General features: G+C 42.9%; 1 protein-coding gene across 10 annotated transcripts in view; it reads right to left on the bottom strand.

Annotated features, from left to right (window-relative positions):
• NRXN3 (neurexin 3) overlaps positions 1 to 21,059 on the bottom strand; it is a 1,504,067-nt gene that overhangs the window by 499,118 nt on the left and 983,890 nt on the right. For 3 of the 10 annotated variants that reach the window (XM_057731268.1, XM_057731269.1, XM_057731265.1), the window contains exon 1: positions 18,175 to 18,427. The exons of 6 other annotated variants lie outside the window; for them this stretch is intronic. In XM_057731268.1, coding sequence (XP_057587251.1) covers positions 18,175 to 18,427 — 253 coding nt within the window. Of the gene's footprint in view, positions 1 to 18,174; positions 18,847 to 21,059 lie in introns of those variants that run through there. One more of the 10 variants, XM_057731267.1, reaches the window with a different exon arrangement.

The following is a 21,059-nucleotide window of genomic DNA, read 5'->3' as shown; positions in this document are numbered from 1 at the left end:
GTATATCCCGCAAAACCAAAGATGTTTACTCTGGCCCCTTTCAGGAAAAGTTTGCTGACTGGTCTAGAGTAATCTGCTAATTTGAGAGAGTGATCAGTCACTCTAAGGTGTGTAAAGGTAAAGAGTCTATCTATGTTCCTTCCACTAGGCTATTTACAGTGCCTATTTATTGTCTCACTCATTTAATCACTCACTCATCACACCTGATCTTTCAAACAGCAGCTCACAGGCAAGTACATGCCGAGGAAAAATGTTCAAGACCTCTGCAAGAGCAGCTGAGGAAATATCAACCGTGGTCACTGTGTACGCATCTAGTTAAGAGTACGCGCTCATCTGGCCTCCTGTAGCTAGAGGCCATGGAGCTACACTCAGCACTAATTGAAAAATAAGGAATGAAAAGATTTGCTTTCAGCACAAACGTGAATGACTGGAATTACATCTTTATTATCTGAAGTGGGAGCTTGTGACTTGTCAACCTCCACCTGTTCTGGCATCGGGAAGAAATACCACAGAAATTAGCCTCTGGCTGGTCCTCTCATTACTGGCTAGTTATAGCCCATTTTTAGAAAACCTGATGGTTATAAAAACCAACTTGTTAATACAAATACACCAGAGGTTTGTTACACATAATAAAAAATTATCTGGTGCTTCAGAAATAAAAGATTCGGCATTGAGAAATATGGGATGTAAGTAAAAATTCATTAAAAATGCCCAGAAATAAGGGCAAACATCTCTGAGCTGATCAACAACAATGACTGGGAAATTTAATGTATTTACAAAGAAAAATGATCATTAAATGGCCATGTTTTCAGAAACAAGCCTCTCCTACAAAGAGGAATGATGTAAAACATAGAATGATACTTTAAAGTTGTGAAGCAGTATATAAATGAGAGGGGTTATATTTATTTCTACCTTTTTCATTGTTTTTGATCCTGATCGCTAGTAATTTGAAATGATTCTTTCCCCTACTTCTTAAGATGTTGGTTTGCTACACATCATACCTGTGTAAATTCCTATTCCTACTTGGAAACGTTCCTTCTTTCCTGCCTCCATGCCACCATTCTACTTGGGTCCTTATTACCTTTACCTTTGAGGACTGCAACAGTTTGTTGACAGTCCTTCCAAATTCAGTCTCTTGTCATGCCAATTCACCCTACGTGGCACTGCCAGAATCAACTAATTTCATTTTTTAAACTAATTTCATTTATTCATCCAATGCTGAATGATCACCTGTTTGCTGCACTCCCAGCTATTGTGCCAGGAGCAAAAACAGATGTGACTTCTGACTAAGGCTTCCAGATAAAGCACAGGATACCCAGTTACCCAGTTAAAATTTGGGTTTCAGAAAAATAACAAGAAAATGTAGTATAAATATGTCCTAAATATTGCATGGGACATACTGATACTTAAAAATTTTTAAAGTTAACATTTATCTGAATATCAAATTTAGTTGGGTGTCTTTTTTTTATTTTCTAAATCTCATGACCTTATCTGACCCCAGTGGAATTTTCAATCCATTTGGGGAAACAGCTATTGGTCAAATAATCTCACAACTAAATGTAAAGCAGCAACTGTGAAATGTGCAACAGGAGAGAGTACCAGAAAGTTATGAGAAGCTGTATTTGGGGAATTTGAATTTCTCAAGGATGTGGAAGGGGACTTCCTAGCAGAGATGATACAGAAAAGCAGAGACCTCAGGTCTAAGTAGGCATCCACCAGGGGAAGAGGTGCGGGTATTGCCTAAATGGGATGAGCAATGGCAAATCTGCAGAGGAAGAGTAGGAATGACTGAGAGGAGGTCAGGGAGCTGCCATAGAAAAGATGGAAGGACCTGGTGGGTGATGAGGCTAAAAATGCCAGTGATGGCCAGACCAGTCAGGCACCCCTGGACCACGTTTAACAGATTTGTCTTTACTTGAAGAACTACTGAAAGTCCATGAAGAAAGAGGTTTTGTCTGTTTCTTTCCTTTTCTTTTTTAAGGAAGGGAGTTACAAAACCAAATTTGCATTTTGAAAAGATACAGCACCCTCTCCAAAGAATTAAACATCACTTCTCAGCCTTGACCCTTTTCCTCTCTTATAAATGGTGATAACAATAAAAGAATCACAGGGTGATTGAAAGAAATACATCAGATAATGCTCACCTTACTGGTTTGTAAATTATAAATGCCAAAGTTGCTAACTGTTACGATAATGGTTTTTCAATGTCCTCCATCAAACCATCAAAGAGACCCAATCTCCTTTGCCAGCCCTTCTCTAAGTGTTCCTCTACATGTTCACCCATCAGCAAACTAGGTCACTGAATCCTGAACATCCCTCCAAGTTTTTTTCTTAAATCTACTTGTCCCTTTCTCCTATATGCCCACAGAAATCATTCTTCAAAACATGATGTAAGGTTTCCCTCTGCCACATGGTTCTTTTTAATACCCTAATGGGCTGTGACATTTTTCCCCTCTAAACTCTGGTGGTCGTTTCCACCTATTTCATGACATTTGTCACACTATCACATACATTACAATACTTTATGTTCTTACCTTTTAACCCACTCACTAGATTCTTCCACTAATGAATATTAACAAGCACCTTTTATAAAACTATGTTGGCAATCCAAAATAACTCAGTCCTTACCCTCAAAGAAGTCAGAGTCTAGTGAGAAAAACAACCATCATCAATAAATGTCAGCAACTCAATATTTTATGTTTAACAAAATGAGAGCGAGCTCTTCTACTGTGGCATGAACTTCCTGCAAGGCCTGAATCCTATTCATATTTAAGTATCTGGCACCCAGGACAATGCCAAGAATGTAGTTGGAGCCTTAATATATGTCTAATAATTTGAATTATTCAATGAGAAAAGTGCTATAGAGAAAAACACAGAAGGCTCAGAATTTCACTGTGCTGATGGGAGGTAGGAAATGCTTGGCAGACTAGTTACTACGGAGTGAATTGTCAGGTGAAAAGTGAGTAGAAATCTACCAAATAGGAGAGCTTTCCAATCGAGGGAAGAGTATACGCTAAAGTCACAGAGTTTTGAAAGGGCCTGGTGATTACTGAGGCTAAAATGCGGGGTGGTAGCCACACCTGAGGGCAATGTATGTCAAGTGTTCATGCACCCACTCGTTCAGAAAATGTTCAAGGAAACTCACTCCTGGCTAGTCACTGTTTCAGGCACTGCAGACGCAACCATGAACAAGGTAGACGAGGTCTCTGTTCTCAGCGGTTGATGGAAGCAATACACACAACATGCACTTTCTTGGAGGTACCTGTGCTATAATAAAAAGAGAGCACACTGTTATGCTGGAGAGGGACTTGAAAGAGTGCTTTTTAGACTGGGTCGTTACAGAGATGACACTGAGGTCGAAGCCTGATGTTATAATAAGAAATGGACATGCGGCCATCGGGATGAACAAGAAAATATTCCAGAGAAGGAACTGATCTTATAAAGGCCCTATGGGGGCAACAAAATTGACATGTTCAAGGAACAAAAAAATTTAACAAATAAAATAAGAAGAATTTGGCCAAGGTCTAATGAAGATCACATTAGGAAGGGAAGTCAAAGATAAACAGGGGCCAGATCGAGAAGGTAAGGGGTTAGCTTTTGTCCTAATCACAGAGGGAATGGCATGATCTGATTGGACTTCATCCTGTAGGCTGGGAGGAGCCCATGGAAGACCGGCATGATCAGACTGGTACTTGAGATGGACGGCTCAGGGGTGGGTGGAGCATGGAGAGAAGGGGCAATCAGAGGCTTAGTAAGGTCTGTTAATGAGGTTGCCGCAACTATCCAGGTGACGTGGTTGAGACTGCTGTGGGGATGGAAAGGATAGATCTCCGGACTTTAAAGAATTTGTAACCACACTGTAAGCCTTTGAGCACAGGGCCCACGTTTCAACTATCCCCTGCAGAACATAGCCCAGGGCCTTGCACTGCTCATTGTAAGTACTTAATAATTACGTGTGATGGTCAATGAAGGTGTATCACACGTCTCTGTCCTAACGGTGCTTCTGCAAGCACGCTTCTCTCTGCTATTCTCCTCTCCTTTTTCTTTTACCAGAATGCCTAGAAATTCTATATAAGATAGTCAGTCATGCAAAGCGGGGCAGTGGACAGAAACTGGGTGTCAGTTTCTGCTCTGTCACTGACTACTTGAATGACTTCGGTCAAGACATTTATGCTCCTTTAGTTCTGATTACATCAGCTAAAAAAAAAAATGGGACAAATAACAATTCTACCACGTCCTCCTGCTGCAGAGAGCTATGGTGAGGATCAGAAAAGATCTTGAATTTTCTCTGTAACACTGTAAAACACTCCTCAAAAATCAAGTAATTTTAGAAAAATATACCAAAACTATGTCAACCATGAGGGAAAACTGGCCAAAATCTTGAATACTGATTTCTGGTGCACTATCTAAAATTGAATGAATTGAAAACATATTACACTTTCATACATAATATATAATTACCTGCTACCCACTACATAATATACTACATCATTGATTTAAAATACTTATTGACCACTTACTATGTACGAGAAACTGTGCTAGCCAGCTAGGTGAACTGAAGCCTGAATAGTCACAGGAAAACAAACCATCCTGCTCTTCAGTGACAATCCTCTAAATGGCTTTTGGATACTTCCTTTTTTGGATAGATTGTACACTTTTCTTCTCATGACAAACCATCTTCAGTTAAGAGCTCCTTGGGTAGTTAATGGCGTCTTGTGATGAGCCTTAAAACTCTCCTCTCATTTTACTCTTGATTAAAAAGAAAGGATGTGCAGGATCTAAGCCCTTGACTGATTTACACTTCAATTTAATTTCTCCCTTTCTCTTTCCTCTTTCCTTTCACTGGATGAAACCTTCCATGTAATTAGGCTCGAAAGCTCTCATCAAATGGTTTGATTGAGCTGCAGCACACTGAGTTTCCCTTCTAGGCTGCCAGGGCAGAGAGAAAGCGGGGACCCATTGAGGGAGCAGTGCCTGGGACAGAGTGAGGACTGCATTCTGTGAGGGAAAGTAAGGGAACCAATTTCAGTGTTTGTGAGGCAGGAGACGGATGGGCCACCTGGGGTAAACAGCTGGAGTTCCCTGTGGACCAGGAGAAGAGAATAGCAGGACAATTGAGAGAGGAGGCTGGGCCCTGCCCAGATAGAAGAGACCACATACTTCTCATTCTTGAAGTCAGGAGACCTTCCGGACTACACATGTGCAGAAAGGCTCCTTGGAGGTCAAAAAGGGAGGAGGGTACCACCCCATAGTAAGTGATGCTAACTACCCAAAGCCTCTTCGGTAGAATCCATCTTGGCTAAGAGATGTGCGCACACACAGGGGAAGATCCTGAGATATACCCAGTCTCCTTGTCCACAGCAAAACAGGTGACACCCGGAAAGTTTCTGAGTTCTAACACTGTGGTGCAGCACAGAGAGGACTGGTGTTTCAGCCTTAATTTGCCCCTAACTTGAAAAGTGTGATTTGGGAACAATTCACAGACTCCCAGGCTATTAAATTTTCTCTGCATGAAAAATAATTTGATTGGAAATGGTCCCTACAGACCTCTTCCAAGTCCAGAGTTTGGTAATTTCAGAAATGCAAAGCAGCTTTTAAGTCCAATGAAGACCTTTCATCAGAATATTTCTTGGGAGGGCTTCATCCCAGGGCCTGAAGAACTTAGTGTTCAGGTGGTGGTTCTATTTCTAAGTTACTGAGTTACCTTGTGCAGGGAAATAAAGGGTCACTATTTCAACACTGTTTGAAAGAGTGTTCTTATACGATAACTAGTCTAGTAGATCCTTAATAACTGACAGATGATGGGGTTAGCAGTATACACACACAAAATGCCCCCCACCCCCCGGCATATAAAATCCAATAAATAAATCACCTGAAAGACAAGGATTGGCTACAGAGGGTCAGGTCTCCAGGTTTACATTCCTATCTCACATTAACACTGTCCCCCTCTTAGATTATAACCGGTGTGTTAATATGAGCCCCTGTGACATGTGCACTGATAAATGACATCAGAGCAATAAGGAACAGGTACTGAAACATCTCTATGTCTGTAATGCACAGCAGGCTTAGTCCTCATATCTGCTTTTTACATTTCAGGTCAGGAGCTAATGAGGTTGCTGTCAAGGCCTTTATGCTACATTATATTTTTCTAGCTCACACATTCACCCACACGTGCACGCACCCATATTTGCCCAATATTAAAACCATTGATACTCTTGAAATATTCATTTCATTAGTTTTACCCTCCTAATTAATAAGCTTCTGCCATATGTGTATAACAGGGCCTAGAATAAAAGTAGATTCAAATGTGATCTAATAAGAGTGAAGAGGTATTTTAGAAATCATGAGATTTGTGCCTATTAGTGCCCACAGAAAGATGAATATCAAACTTGCAAAGATAAAGATGGCAGGCTACTTCAAGATCATTAATTGCAATTCTCTCATTTTGCAGGTAAGAGAACTAAAATCAGGAAAGTTTGGTGGTTTGCCAAAAATTATAATTTGAAGAGAAAGCCTATATGATGGAAACTAAACTTCCTGATAAGTGAGTTTCTTACAGTGAATCAAAAATGAGGTGGATGAGATACCAGTGGGCTCCTTTATCAAAAGAGGGGTCTCTCACTCTTGGATCCTTGACTGAATAAGTAATTATTCCCTGCCAGCGGACTCTGGAACTTATCCGAATTTCCAAAGGCTGCCTCAGAAAGCATACGTAATTTGCTATAATACAACAGGACTTGTGAATACAGGGATGTGTTTCTGATTTGTTGTCAATACCAGGGAACAGTTTTTCTGTTTGAGCAGATTACCTGACCTAAAAGTTCAACACAGTCAGCCCTCCTCTCCAAATCTGTGGATCTCATATCCACAGATTCAAGGAACATTGGATCCAAAATATTTGGAAAACAAAATTCCAGAAAGTGCAAAAAGGCAAAACTTGAATTTGCTATGCACATGCAATATTTACATAGTATTTACACTGCATGTACGACTATTTGCATAGCATTCACATTGTATTAGGTATTACAAGTAATCTAGAGATGACTAAAATTATACAGGGGAATGTGTATTTTATTTAAGGGACTTGAGCATCTGCAGATTCTGGTACCCCATGGTTGTCTTGGAACCATTCCCCATGGATATCGATGGGCAACTGTAGATATAAGGAGTTAACTGTTTAGTAAGTGGAAGAACTAGAGGTAAACTTAACTCTCTGAGACTCTGAGCTTAACTCTCTGAGACTCAGTTTCTCTTCCTGTAAATTCATGGTGATAATGGTGCCTACCCTGAAGGATGGTGGGTAAAGATTAAATGAGGTAAGCTAAAGCATTTAGTTCAGTACCTGAATACAATATAATTTATAAGAAATATATATTTGGTCATTCAGATGCCCAAAATACGCTTCTCATATGTATTCAGTCTTCATCACAGTTCTAGGCTCACAGCTTTAAAAACCCCTGGAACTTCCAAAGTGTTGAGAGGATAAAAGTATCTTTTGTTATGTTAATGACACGCCTTTTGGTTAGCATCTTAGGATTGGGGCGTTGGTGAGAGGCTAGTTGCCAGGGGAGCCAACCTGATGGTTAGAGGGTTGGAACTTTCAGTACCACCCCCAACCTCCTGGGAGGGTAGAGGGACTAGAGGCTGAACCAATCACAAATGGCCAATGCATTAATCAATCACGCTAACGTAATGAAACCTCCAAAAGACCTCTAAAGGACAGGGTCCGGATGAGGAAAGATTCGGTGTTGGGGAACACATGGAGATTGCGGAGAGTGGCCCACCTGGAAAAGGCACGGAGTTCCCTGTGCTTTCCCCATATCTTGCCCTAGGTATCTCTTCCATATGGCCCAAGTGACTCAAACATTCCCTGCCTCAGTGTCTGTATCTTCCAAATGGGAAAATAGCTGTACCTATCTTATAAGAGAATTAAGTGTGCTAAGACCTTCAGGAGAGCATCAGATACATTCAAAAAACTAAAAAGAAAGGTGAATTATTATTATGACTACTACTACCACTGAGAGTAAAGAAGATACTATCGTCATTCTTGTAAAAGCACAGAGGTCTCCTTTCTTGGGTTTATTTTTTCTAAGATTGAATTGACAGAAGTGAACACCCAAAGATGATCATCCAAGTATGCTGAGACAGTGGTTCATGTCAAGAAATATACAGTAATTGGTTCAAGGAAAAAGATATACAATAAAACCTTGACTATCTAAGTCATAGGACCCTCCTCCCTCCCAAATTATTCAGGAGGCCAAATTTTCCCAACAGCTGAAATTTAACCCTTTAATCATCTTTTCAAACTTTCAAAACATCAGAATGCTGCTAAAAGTGACCTGAAGAATCAAAGAGAGTCTTGCTTTGCTTTATCTGTGATCTATGGTTCACAAAAGTCTTGCAGCCTTTATTTAAACCAGGGCTTCAAAGCAATTGGCTTTATTCTATTAGTTATCACTTACAAAGAAGCCCCAAGACTTTGCTGCCTATCACTACTTGTTCATGATAAGTCTAGGACTTCAGACCAGGAATTAAATGGACAGTGGAAGCACATTGAAAATTTCTGACCTTTTGTCTAGAGTCACTGAGGCAAGGCCAACCCTGGGGAAGCTAGTTCCTCCTTGCTAGTCATTTTCCTTATTAAAAAGACAACTGTCTGCCCAAGTCCATGTTCCTGAAGCTGTCAGTCTGTGCACTTCTACAAATCTTCCATGCTCTTCATAAAAAAAGAGTTCTCTTTTAGAGTTCAAATTTAAAAAAGTGCTCATTTCGCTTGGGTGTCATGGGCTGATTATTTCTTCCTCCTTGTTGGAGCTCTGCAGACAGCCAGACCCTGCCTATCTCCTCCCCCTTCCCTTCTTTGACAACATCAAATGACAAAGGTACAAAGCAAATAAATGTTAAGTAAAACACCTGCACTGGTTCAGTTTAATGTTTTGCTCTATCAACCAGCTCTACTGCATAGCAATCGTGGTGGCTCACCCTGAGTTCATTTTCATTTTAATGTGCCACACAGAAAAGCCGCCTAAATACATACCCCCAGTTTTGAAGCATATAATCTGTAAACTACAGGAACAGGCAGATCATTTCCATTAGTTTCTTATGTAGCAAAAACCACAATTTGCACCCAAAGCATGTAATTACATTCAAATTCTGAAAGACTGCCTCAGAAATACTTGAAATTCATAGTTTGGTGGAAAATCACTCAGGAGTATACACCCTTATGTTTTAATGGGGGGCGGGGGGGGTGACAGGAATATTTCAAAACAGTGAAAAAAAAAAGGGAGGGGAGGACAGTATCTCAGAAAAGGTGGCTTTCAGGTTTCTCGAGGTTTTACGTTCATATAGCCACGCAACAGCTGGTGAGCAAGGGATGGGGACACTAGGGCAGGGAAGGTGTCTTTGAACAATAACTGGGTTGTGGCTTCAGATGGGAAACATAGACAGGTGAATATACAGGCCATCTTCCCCCTGCTTTCTGGCCAGCGAGGCCCAACCAGGACAGGAAATGTCTCCCTGCATGCCAGCCAACCTGAATCTGAGCACTTTATCACACGAGGGTCTCCAGACAGAGGAGACCTTCAGACCACCCAAGAATCCTACCTCTTGGCACAAAGCCAGATACCTATTAGGAGAATATATATGAAACATTAATTTTACATAAGGCCAATAAAATCCAATGCTGGCTGAATCCATTCCTGCAGCACTTAATCTGGTTAAGGGGTGATCAACCTGAAGCAAAGGGTCTCGGAGGAATGAGAAATTGGCCTTTCTGCTGTAGAGTAAGAGAAGGGTGACGGATGTAGCGTCATACTGCCCAGGTTCCCACTGATTCTGATACTGACTGGATGCCTCTGGCGAAGTCCCCACTTTGGCCATCTGGAACATCAGAGGGTCAGATAATCCCTAAACTCGCTCTATCTGCTGTCTGTTTCTTGAGCTGATGTACTGTCTGGAAGAGCAAAAAGGCCAAGAGCTTTGTGGTCAGAACTAGGTTTGAAGCCTGGCTCTATCCCTACCCTACTTTGGTCACTTAAGCTCTCTGAGTCTCACTGTTTTTATTTATGAAACAGTAGTAACCTTATTAAGGTCAAAGATTGTGAGGATTAAATGAAATCATATATGTAAAGCACTGGAAGCATGCCTGGGACACAGGAGGTGTGCATTATATGTTGGTGTGTGATCTGAGCAAGTCTTTCTCGAAACACTAACTCTAAGTAGAAATAAACCACCTGCTCTTTATAAACTCAGTTGCTATTCTGCCCCCTGCCCTGATATGGCAAAACATAGCAGAGCGTTTTAAACACAATGCAGAGCTCCTTTCTAGTATTAAAAAGGTGTGTTTCAATGAAAACTGCATTTTTTTCTATCTCAGTGTGACTCTGTGGTGAAGCTGGATCGCAGCCTTTATAGCATCACAGTGTGCCCCTCTTGTACATCATGCTGCTTCTGTCAGAGGGGAGAAGAGAAGACCTGGCTGTGGCTTTGGCATGAGTTATTGTCAGAGTCAAGAAAATAGACCAATAAAATACTGGCAGACCTGTGGAACTCAGACAGGTTGAAGAAACACAGTGGTGTCTTTAAAGACATACAGACTGGAGAATCATGTAGTCCTAGTGCTGAGAACCATTTGGAGAGATCATCTCACTCAACCGTCATATTGTACAAACGAAGAAAAAATGAAAAAGACAGTTTTCCTCAGCTATAGTATTAAGACACAAACACACTACCTGCAACACAGAAAACTATAGGTAAAAGAAAGAAGACAGGTTAGAAAATCAAGATATCTAACAGAATGTCTCAATGTTAAAAGATTAATACAAGTTTTTAAAATGTCATATCCAAAGTCACAGAGTCAGGGAGAAAACTAGGAGTGAAATCTCTAACCCAGCACAACATCCTTTCCACAAGAATTCTGGTTCTAGGGTTTCCCTGGTGGCGCAGTGGTTAAGAATCTGCCTGCAATGCAGGGGACATAGGTTACATCCCTGGTCCAGGAAGATCCCACATGCCATGGAGCAACTAAACCCATGTGCCACAACTACTGAGCCTGCGTTCTAGAGCCCGCAAGCCACAACTATTCAGCCCACGCACCACAACTACTGAAGCCCATGTGCACCTAGAGCCCGTGCTCTGCAACAAGAGAAGCCACCACAATGAGAAGCCTGCGCACTGCAATGAAGAGGAGCCCCCATTCACCACAACTAGAGAAAGCCCACATGCAGCAACAAAGACCCAATGTAGCCCATAAAGAAACAAACAAATAAATAAATTTATTTAAAAAAAGAAGAGAATTCTGGTTCTAAATTTGGGATCCATAGTCAACTCCAAGGTTTCCGTCATAGTGATACACTCTCATCTCTCTATGCCTTTGCGTCCTGGTAAGGAAACGTGTCGGAAATGGCATTAGAAGAAGTTTTCCACTTCCAGGCCTGAAAATAGTTGTCCTAAAAAAAACCTGTTTTTTCCTAGTACAAACTAGACTAAAAATTCTAGTTTTCAATGGATATAGAGCAGCATATAGGGGTGTTTAAATTCTGCATGAGTTTTCTAGAAAAGAGATCCAATTCTAAATTTCCAAAATGGTCTCAGAATATTTCCTGGAGGCCTCTCCCCTTTCACTTCACTTCAGCGAGCTTCTAAATGGTTTGCTGTAATTTGTTATTCGAGGCTAAAATGTGCCTGGCATGGATTTCTACCTAAGAAGACAGTTATCAAAAGGCATAAGCTGACCACACGTGCTATCTTCCTTCAGTGCCATATACAAGGAAGTACACGTTAAGATTTTTCTCCTCTATGTTTCCGTAAAGATGCAGTAAGTAAATGAAGTAACCCCTTGGAGACAAAAAGTGTTGCTACAGATAGGAAATGAAGAGAGCTAGTACATACATGTTTTTAACCTCAATCTACCAACCCACAAATATTCAACACTAAAGCTGAATTTTGTATAAAGCGTTGAAAGAGCATTACATATATGTATATATATAATGATATATATATTATATATCATTAAAATATTCCCATAAAATATTTAACCTGTACACAGAAATTAAACAAAGCACAACTTGTTAATTTCTCATGCAATTCTGTGACGTGTATATAACTATTATTATCACTATTCCCAGTTAAAAAATGATGAGTCTTAGTCAAGCCAAGTGACTTATCCAGGTTCACAAAGCTCCTAAGTGACAGAAAAAGATGGAGGCCTATTTCCTCCAACTCTAACCTTGTGGTTGACTGTTCCCAACCCCCACCTAACAGCACACTGCACATCAGAAGTCCATCATCATCCACCTTATTAGCACACAATCTCAAAGTCATTTTTCAGAAATACGTGACTACAAAAACAAACAAAAATTCACTCCCTTTCTCCAGAGAGTTGAATACCTTGCTTGGGATTTATATCAGCGAGGGCTTTATAATTACAGCACATTTTCTCAATCCTCTCACATGAAGTACACAGGTTCCTTCATGTTCATATTTAAAATAAAGTTTCAAAAAATAAAGTTTCACCAAAAAAATCCAACAGAAAAATAATGAAATTGACACATTTTTTAAAGACATATTTTTCAGCTGCCAAAAAGTAGTTATTTATACTGATTAAATCTGTTTTTTCTTCACTGAAGGATGAGATGTGAAAAGAGTTGGCAGTGCGTGTCTCAAGAAAGGAAAAGAGTGAGGCACTGTCGTTCATAAAGGAAGTCCCTGGGAGAGCAGGAGCTCCAGGCTTGGAACAGCAGCTGGTCTCAATAGAGAGCCATACAGTGTGGGCATTAGAGTTTGTCTGCAGAGCACGTGGCTGTAGTCAGACAGAATTAGCCTGTCTGCACATCAAGGCAGAGACTCAGTCACAAGAGATAAACTGAAAGGCAAGTGAACACAAATTTTAACTAAAGTTATGGTATTGTTTTCTCCACGTATGTAAACAGGATTTTTCCTGAGGAGGCCCCATCTTATCAATTTTGTAAATTGCTACCATTGTCACTGAAGGTTTTATTTTCCCACCGTGAAAGTTTGAGTTCAACAGAGATGCACTGAACATTACACTTTTACTTTACGATGACTAGGTCCTGGGGGAGGAGGAGGCGTGTTATGGAGTGACCCGTGTCCCCACAAAATTCATATGTTGAAGCCTAGACCCCCAGGATTTGAAAATATGACTGGATTTGGAGATAGGGCCTTTAAGGAGGTGATCAAGTTAAAATGGGACTTTGAGTGAAACTTAATCCAATCTGACCGGTGTCCTTATTTGAAGAGCACATTCGGACACACAAGGAAACATCAGGGATGCATGAACAGAGAGGAAAGACCCTGTGAGGACACAGCAAGGAGACGGCTGTCTGCAAGCCAAGGAGAGAGGCCTCAGAAGAAACCAAATCTGCCAACACCATGATCTTGGACTTCTAGCCTCCAGATCTGTGAGAAAATACATGTCTGTTGTTTAAGCCACCCCGTCTGTGATTTTTCTTTTTTTTTAATGGCAGCCCTAACAAACAAATACTGGAAGGGAGGTGTGATTAAGTTCAAGTTTTATCTTGAGAGATATGCCTCTCTCCCAGGTCACACAGAGTCCTAGCAAAGCAAGCTTCCTAGATCTGATAAATTCATTCACTAAAATGTAAAATAGAATATGTTATGTCTTGCAGGTTCAAAAATCAGACAATAGAACAATAAAGGTCTTACTACTAAATTCCAGCCATCAGCCAGTTTGGTGAAGGGTTTTGCTTTGTTTTCTTTTTCCTGAAAGGAATGGCTCCAATTCTCGCATCTCTTCTCCCCTATGATATGGCAGTCCTCACCTCCCCCCTCCCAACCCCCACCCCACCGATGATCCATGTTGACAGTCCTGAAGAAATTTACATTAGGATAGTATAAACTTCCTGTGGTGGCCTTTCAAGAACAAGTTAATCTCCAGACCCACCACTTGCCAGCAAATTTTAGAGAGGCCAAACAATGCATTTAGAGGAGGGAGAGAAAGAGAAACCAATTTAATTAATTCATCACCAAGGCCAAAGACATATAAGTCTCATCATTTTATCTGTCAACCAATACTCTGAATTATTCAGCAATCTCAATCCCAAGAAGGAAGGGAGAGAGAAAGTGGTAGAAAGCAGCCGGCTGAGCAAAAGAAAAGTGCCCAATAGATCAGAGCAAAACAAGCCCCATGGCTGGAAAAACTTCAGAGGCGGGTCTCTTTGGCAAAAAATAGAAGCATAATTTCTTAAAAGAAGGACTCCTGGCTCATGGGCCACAAGGGGGACTACCACAGTCCCCTTTGCTAAGATGACTCAAAGAGGATTCATGTTGTCCCACCAACATGCGTGTGCACGCGTACGTGGGCGCATGCACACACACAGTTTCTGAGCAAAAGACTTCCTCTAAATACATTGTGGTGTATTCCCTTGTAAAATTGAGTTCTATGTTGTTAGCTAGTTACCCCCAAATGTCTAAAAAGCCAGGAAGGTCTGCTATCTTATGAAAGATAAAATAAAAGGCACATACTAAACCTAGGCTCCTTAGAGAAAACTTTTTCTAAACTGTAAGTATTAAAACAGTTTTAAGGAGATGTGCATTGGAGCTCTTAAATGTGGGAGAGAAGAAAAAATATACAAAACTCTCCTGTGACACTCACGGCTGGTAAACAAATATATTTTAGTATTTACATGTTCCGTACCACTAAATTATCTAGTAGCTTCAATAAGCATGATATTTAAGTATGGAAATAAAGTTGAGGATGAAAAATACCTGTAAGGATATTTTGAATAACAGAATAATGTCAACCTACATTTCATAAGGGATATTTAGATTTTATATTAATTAATTTGGTTGGGTATCTAGATCCTTGTCCAATCCTTCATATTTTTAAGATTTATAGAACCACTCATCTTTCATAGATGATCCAAATACGTCTTAAATTATCCCTTGTTGAACAATACAACACCTTATTTAGTTTTCTATCCTTAACAGATTACACACAGCCTGGCACATAGTAAATACCCAATACATATTAGTTCAATAGAAGAGAGCATGAAAGAAAGCAGGGAGACTGAGGGAAGGGACTGAGCAATGGGGAAACGCTTACTAGACTCCAATTAAGAAGAGAGTTGATTCTATGTGAAGACACAACCTTAACCTGAGACTATTTTGGATACCCCAGGCAGGTGTCCTAGTCTCCCCAACTTATAAAACACCTCAGCCTGCTCTAGGCTGCCCTGGGATAAAGATTTTAGGCAAATCTATACATAAGTAATTTTTTAAAGATCGGAACCAAGCATGGGTAGAAGACCAGCTGTTTGGAGGATTTCTCTTTCTTCCATCTGTTGCAGCGTGAGTCTAACTAGAGGGCAGGATGTTTTAGAAGGAGGGGGTGGCAAGAACTTATTAACAGGGCCGCTCTGAGGACCTCTGGCTTCTCAGGAAATGCGAAAAGCAAACAAGGGTAGAAAGAACAAACAAACAAGAACATCTCACTTGAGTCCAGAGAAGGTTCTTGGAGTCAAGGCTCTAGTTTTCATTTTATACCAGAATGAAGGGCATTTACCTCCTCACAGACAGTAGAGGCTGCTGCTTTTAACTCTGGAATAAAGTTGGCAGAAAACTCTTAGTAACAACCATTAGTCTCATGGTGCTATGCTTCCTACCACCTCCATCTAAAAGATTTTTTAAAACAATCGCTGTTAGCTAAGGCTTTGTCTTAAATTAGGGGAAAGCAAGTGTACCCCAAGTAAGAATGAGTGGAGCATTATAAGCACTAAGGGGTCTCCTGGTCCTTTCAGGAAGAAAAGGGAGCAGCTTAGATATGGGATTGAAGCCAGATTTGGGGGATATCTTGTTGCTTGCTGCTTCTCTTGATTTCAAGCTCAAAAATGTTAATTAAGTATGCAAGGAGCCTGCTTAATATAGACGCATTCAGTCTCCAAGCCCAGATCAATGGGATGGGACTTCAGGATTGAAAGAAGACACTGAAAATTTGATTTCATGAGACTTCTTGTCTCAGTCATGCCAGATCCTGAAGTTCACTGCATTCTACAGCTCTGGTGCATCTGAGGGCCTTTTCTAGGGTCTCTGGTCATCTACTTACTTTGTTCTCCCTTTCCATCCTACTGAATCTTATCAGGTTAGCTTAATGAGAAAGTAGACTGGGACCAGTTAAGAAGATTTAGAGGGTACTGAGCAACCGATCAGTGAAGAAATGAAGGAAATAGAGGAGACTTGTGTTTAACCTGTGCTGGGCTCAACCCCTTTTTCTCCTTTAGCTGAGAGAGAGCGAGAGCAAGAGAGCGAGCGAGAGAGAGCACGGGTGGCGTGCCTGTTTGCAAGCGCCAGGGAGGGAGAGAAAGACTGACAGACTAGGAATCCCAGGAAGTATTGCAAATTCCATCACTTATCTAGTAGCTGCTTTTAACTGTTTACATCCCGTAGAGAAAACAGGGAGACCTTGCCAGCCTATAACCTCTGACTAATGCATAATCTTCATCTCCCTGCTGATCATTTACACTAATTAGCAAAATTTACCTAATTATCGCTGAGCGTTTCCGTTTTTAATTATGGCTATTAGTAATAGTCTGGCTGGCTTCCTCATCTCCCACTCCCCTCTTTTTCTTTCCCGCTCTTTACAATCCCACCCCCAATCCCAGTCCCTCTGCTCCTTAGGAGCTAACAGTTTCTATGTCCATGAAATTGCTTTTGCTTTTTTGGTGGTTGTGGTTCTTTCCTCTCCTAGGGTATTTTGTGGGGTTTTCTGTGTTTTTATTTATTTATTTATTTATTTATCTATTTATTTATTTATTTATTTATTTTTGAAAGCTTACATCAGACCCAGCAAGAGTCACAGAGAAAACAGCAACAGGATCAAGATCAAGCATTCCCTCCTTCCCACCACCCCCTCCACCAACCTTACAAGCTCTGAGCTGCTTGACAACTCCATCAAATAAAATGTAAAGAGAGAGGCAGAAAGAGCCAGAGTACTGCTGGCATTTTCTCAATGTGCTTCCACTTAACACTACAGACAGCACAGAGCAGAAACCCAGGTCTAGGAGGCAGTGGGAAGAACTGACATTCTGAATGGGGTCTGGATGTTATAGGTCTTCCAAATACAAGCTAGGGCAGGGGACCTCTAGTGTGGTTCGCTCTCACTGCTCCCCAGAGGGCTGCTCCGGAAGCTGGGCTCTGTCATCCCCACTCCCCTCACCCTCAGAGTGGAGGGCATAGTAAACAAATAAGGAAGCTCCCTTCTTTAGAACAGTTTACTACAGCAAGCGCTTACCTAAGCGGCAGACATCACCCTTTCCCAAGGCAGCCTGCTGAAAGCTGAATATAATTTTAAGAGCCATAGATCTCTTCCTTCAATCGCTATGCAAGGAGGGTCGTTTAGAGCTAAACACATCATACTTGTATTGTGTGAACAAGCCCACCCATGCTACCTTTAATTGAAATACCATTTCCATAAAAGGTGAAACCGAAGTGGCAATAATTTACACTTGGGTAAGTTATAAATGGACTTTGCCTTATCTTATACATTGCTTCCTCTTGGGTAGTTAGCAATACTAGGTGTACAGTTTTCATGATAGCTGCTCTCTCCATCTGACATGCAGACAAACATATAGCTGCCCAAATGAACAATAATGGCCATTGGCTATTAAAGATATTTTCTGCCTCTCTACACTCAGCTACTTTCCAGCACCCCTAACCTTTACCACGCAGGCCACTTTATAGCAGTTCAATCAACTTCAGGCTGAAGACCTAAGGAGTCCTGCTGTCTGCTATTTTCCCACGACTAGCTCTCAGACAAGATCAGAGAGAAGGGTGAAAGCAAGGTGAATGAATGAATTCTCAAAAGTGTAGCACTGGGGACTTATCTGATAAGTTGTCTGCCATCACTAGGTCGGGCAGGGCGGGGGAAGGTTGCAAAGGGGAGAATGTGGTGCTTGTGCAGCTATGAGTAAGAGAGCGGAGGAGAGGAGGATCCACTGGAGAAAACGGGGTGACTGGGGCAGAAAACATTAGCCTTTTAGGGGAAACTGGACATTTTCTTCTCTCGTGCACATGCGATGCTTTCCATTATTTTAAATTCAATTTTTAAAATTCTCTTCCCACCCTTAACATTACCTGAAAGGCAAGTAGGTTAAGGACTTGCTATGCCCCATTAAAAGGATAAAGAGCAGAGAGACCCACCGTGCCCTCCTCGAAGGGAAACAGGCGAGCGATAGATAGAAATAGGCACTGAGTGATGCTTGCTGCCATGGAAATGGTGCTCGTGCTGAGAGTGAGACCCCGGCGAGGAAGAGGAGGAGGAGGAGGAGGAGGAAGCTACATTAGAGGAACTCCACACAGAGCTGACGATACATCCCCAGAAGAGGGACCAGATCCCAAGCGTCCAGGCAGGCCGGCGAGGAGGGCTCCGTCTTGCATGGATTCTCAGGTGCATGGTCAACGCACTGGACCACCACAGATGGGCAGTTTGAATTCCAGCCAGTGAGGAATAATGAAGTTCATGATGCCCAGGGGCCCATCATAGCAGGAGGAAGACTTGCCAGGATTTTGGAAAGAGGGAAGGAATAAGCGTTTTCAAGACAGATGATGAAAAAAAATACTACTTAAAAAATAAAAGGAAATAAGGCAAAATCTCCCCTTCCCCGGAGCTGAAATTTAGGATGTCAAAGTCCACCCAGGTATAGCAACTCTCCTAGGGAGCCCCGGAATGCCACACATGTCAGGGGAGGTCTGGCGCAGCTCCTCCTGATCTCTGGGCACCTCAGGTCGGATGACTTAACTGCACACTCCGGGAAGCCACACACAGGAAAGGTGGAAATGAAGGAAGAGGAGGAGGCAGCAGGAGACCCAAGTAGGATCAGGTTAGTTTATCCCAACATCCAAGCAGTTTGAACATTTTTTTTTCTTTTTCCACTTCCATGCGATGCAATGCAGAACTGCCAGGCAAAAGGGGGCTGCAGGTGGGAGAGTTCTTCGCGGGTTCCTCGGAGTCTCGGAGGAAGGGCGAGGAGGCTGTTAACCCTGCGCGTTCTGGAAGAGCGCCACAGAGCAGCCGCCTGCGTCCTGGGTTTCCCAACTCGACGAAAAGCAGCAGCAGCCGGAGAGAACAAGAAGGACCGGAGAGAAAGAGAAGAAGAACCTGGCGCGGAGCAGCCACCCAAACCAACGTGGCACGGGGCGCGGAGAGGTGGGTGGGCGAGCACGGAAGGTGCGAGAGGAGGTGCCCGGCAGGCGGCAGAGGCGGCCAAGAGGCGGGCGGGCGCCTGCAAAGTGCGCGGAACTGGGAGGCACAGGTGAAGTGAAGCGAGGAGTTGGGGAGCCAGATTCACAAATGGGCAAGTCATATGCAAATAGCGCACTCCAGAGAGCAAATCAGTGCAGCCCCAGCGCTCTGCCGAGGGACTGGCTGGCTCCGAGGAAGGAGGGGCCCGAGCGACCTGGAATCCCGGCCCTCCCCATTCAAGCGCACGCTTGCTCGTCTACACCCGCGCAAGCCTCCCGCGCGCGCACCCCCACGCTCCTCACGCTTCTCTCTTTTCCAGGGGAGTGAGCACGCGCGCGCGTGTGTGAGACGGGCAGACGGACACTGTGCCTTTTGATCCCCCTGTCCCTTCTCCTCTCCCCTGCGCATTAAGCCAAACTCGGGCAGTTGGGGAGGAAAAAATGCAGGCGGTGGCTAAGGCTGAAGTATCCCCCAAAGAAATAAAAATAAACCCGAGTCAGCAGGAGTGCGGGAGCGGCTGCACTTGGTGGTGCCGCACGCGATCCCCCTGCCTTGGTGGTCAGAACCGCGTGGCCACTCCTCCGGGTGTGCTTCTCTGGGGGTTATGATGCCCAGGGCCACCCAAGGGGCGAATGGCGGGAACACGTCCTGGTTCTCAAAGGTGAAGGCGCGGAGGTGGACCAGGGACTCCGGAGGGTGATGGCCGGAGGCCCTTCCACCGCTGGTGGACAGGATGCTCTTGGAATTCAGGACCCAGGGGTTAGTGCCTGTGCTGGTGCTGGTGCTGGCTGATCTAGTCAAAGAACTTCAGAAGCGGGGAGGGCTGCGTCTGCTGGCAGAAGAGGAGTGGCTGGCCTGTCCCGGACTGGCCTCAGAGGCTCTGCCCCAGGTGGGTGAAGCCCCCGGTCCTCCAGCACGCTGGTCGCTAAATAGAGTGTGACTTCTACATGCAGGCTGAACCTGCAGAGGAGAGTGGGAGTGGCAGGAAGAAGCTTGGCACGTCTGTTGTGGCCATCTGTTACTCCAGGAGGAAGCTGACCCTGGGCTCTGCCAGGGAACAGTGACATTCTGGATGTGACAGCCTCCATTCTACAACCCGCCCTCTCAACTTCTCCTAACTATGCTGTTGAACAGGTTACAGAAACCTCCTAGACTCTAAGGTCTTGCTGGCTCTGACTCTTTCCTTCCCACTTACCTTGGTTATAAAAACACACTATATTTGGGGGAGGGGGGCAGGTAGGGATGGAGGAGGAGAGGTATATCATATATATTATAAGACACTTGCTGGCTAAAGTGTTTTATATATAAATATATAGCAATTAGGCGGCATTTTTTCTTTAAAAAGGAGTTTATAGCACCTATTATACTCCAGCTCTCAATAAACATTTCAACCCCCCTGACTGAGCATAAGGGATTAAGACAGTCCTATTCATTCTTGGGGCACCTGGAGGAGATGTTGAAGAAGGTAGCATTATCTGTCTCTAACATAAAGATACCAAACCTATGAATGATTTGTCTTCAAGGTCAAATATCAAGTGCATTTCACAATTTATGATGGTGACTTGGTACTCTGGTCATGAAACTGGTGTTCTCCTAAAGATCCCTGCTGCCCATGGTAAATGGTGCAAAGTCATTCCAGCTGCTCTGGCTCTCAGTTATAAGGGTGATTCAAGATCCACAGCCTCCAATGGGATGGCCCTCATTCATGATCTTTCATGTCTTTGGGTGGCGGCCCACAAACACGATGTTTTAAACTAGCAACATGTACCCAGGAACACTACAATAAGAGAGGGGGGTGATTTATGGAGACTTCATTTAAACCTGTTTCCTCCTCTGTAAAACT

The sequence above is a fragment of the Hippopotamus amphibius genome, chromosome 4 (assembly GCF_030028045.1).
Source record: "Hippopotamus amphibius kiboko isolate mHipAmp2 chromosome 4, mHipAmp2.hap2, whole genome shotgun sequence".
NCBI lineage: Eukaryota > Metazoa > Chordata > Mammalia > Artiodactyla > Hippopotamidae > Hippopotamus > Hippopotamus amphibius.
The sequence above is the reverse complement of the archived record's forward strand: the minus strand, read 5'-3'. Positions and strand labels throughout refer to the sequence as shown.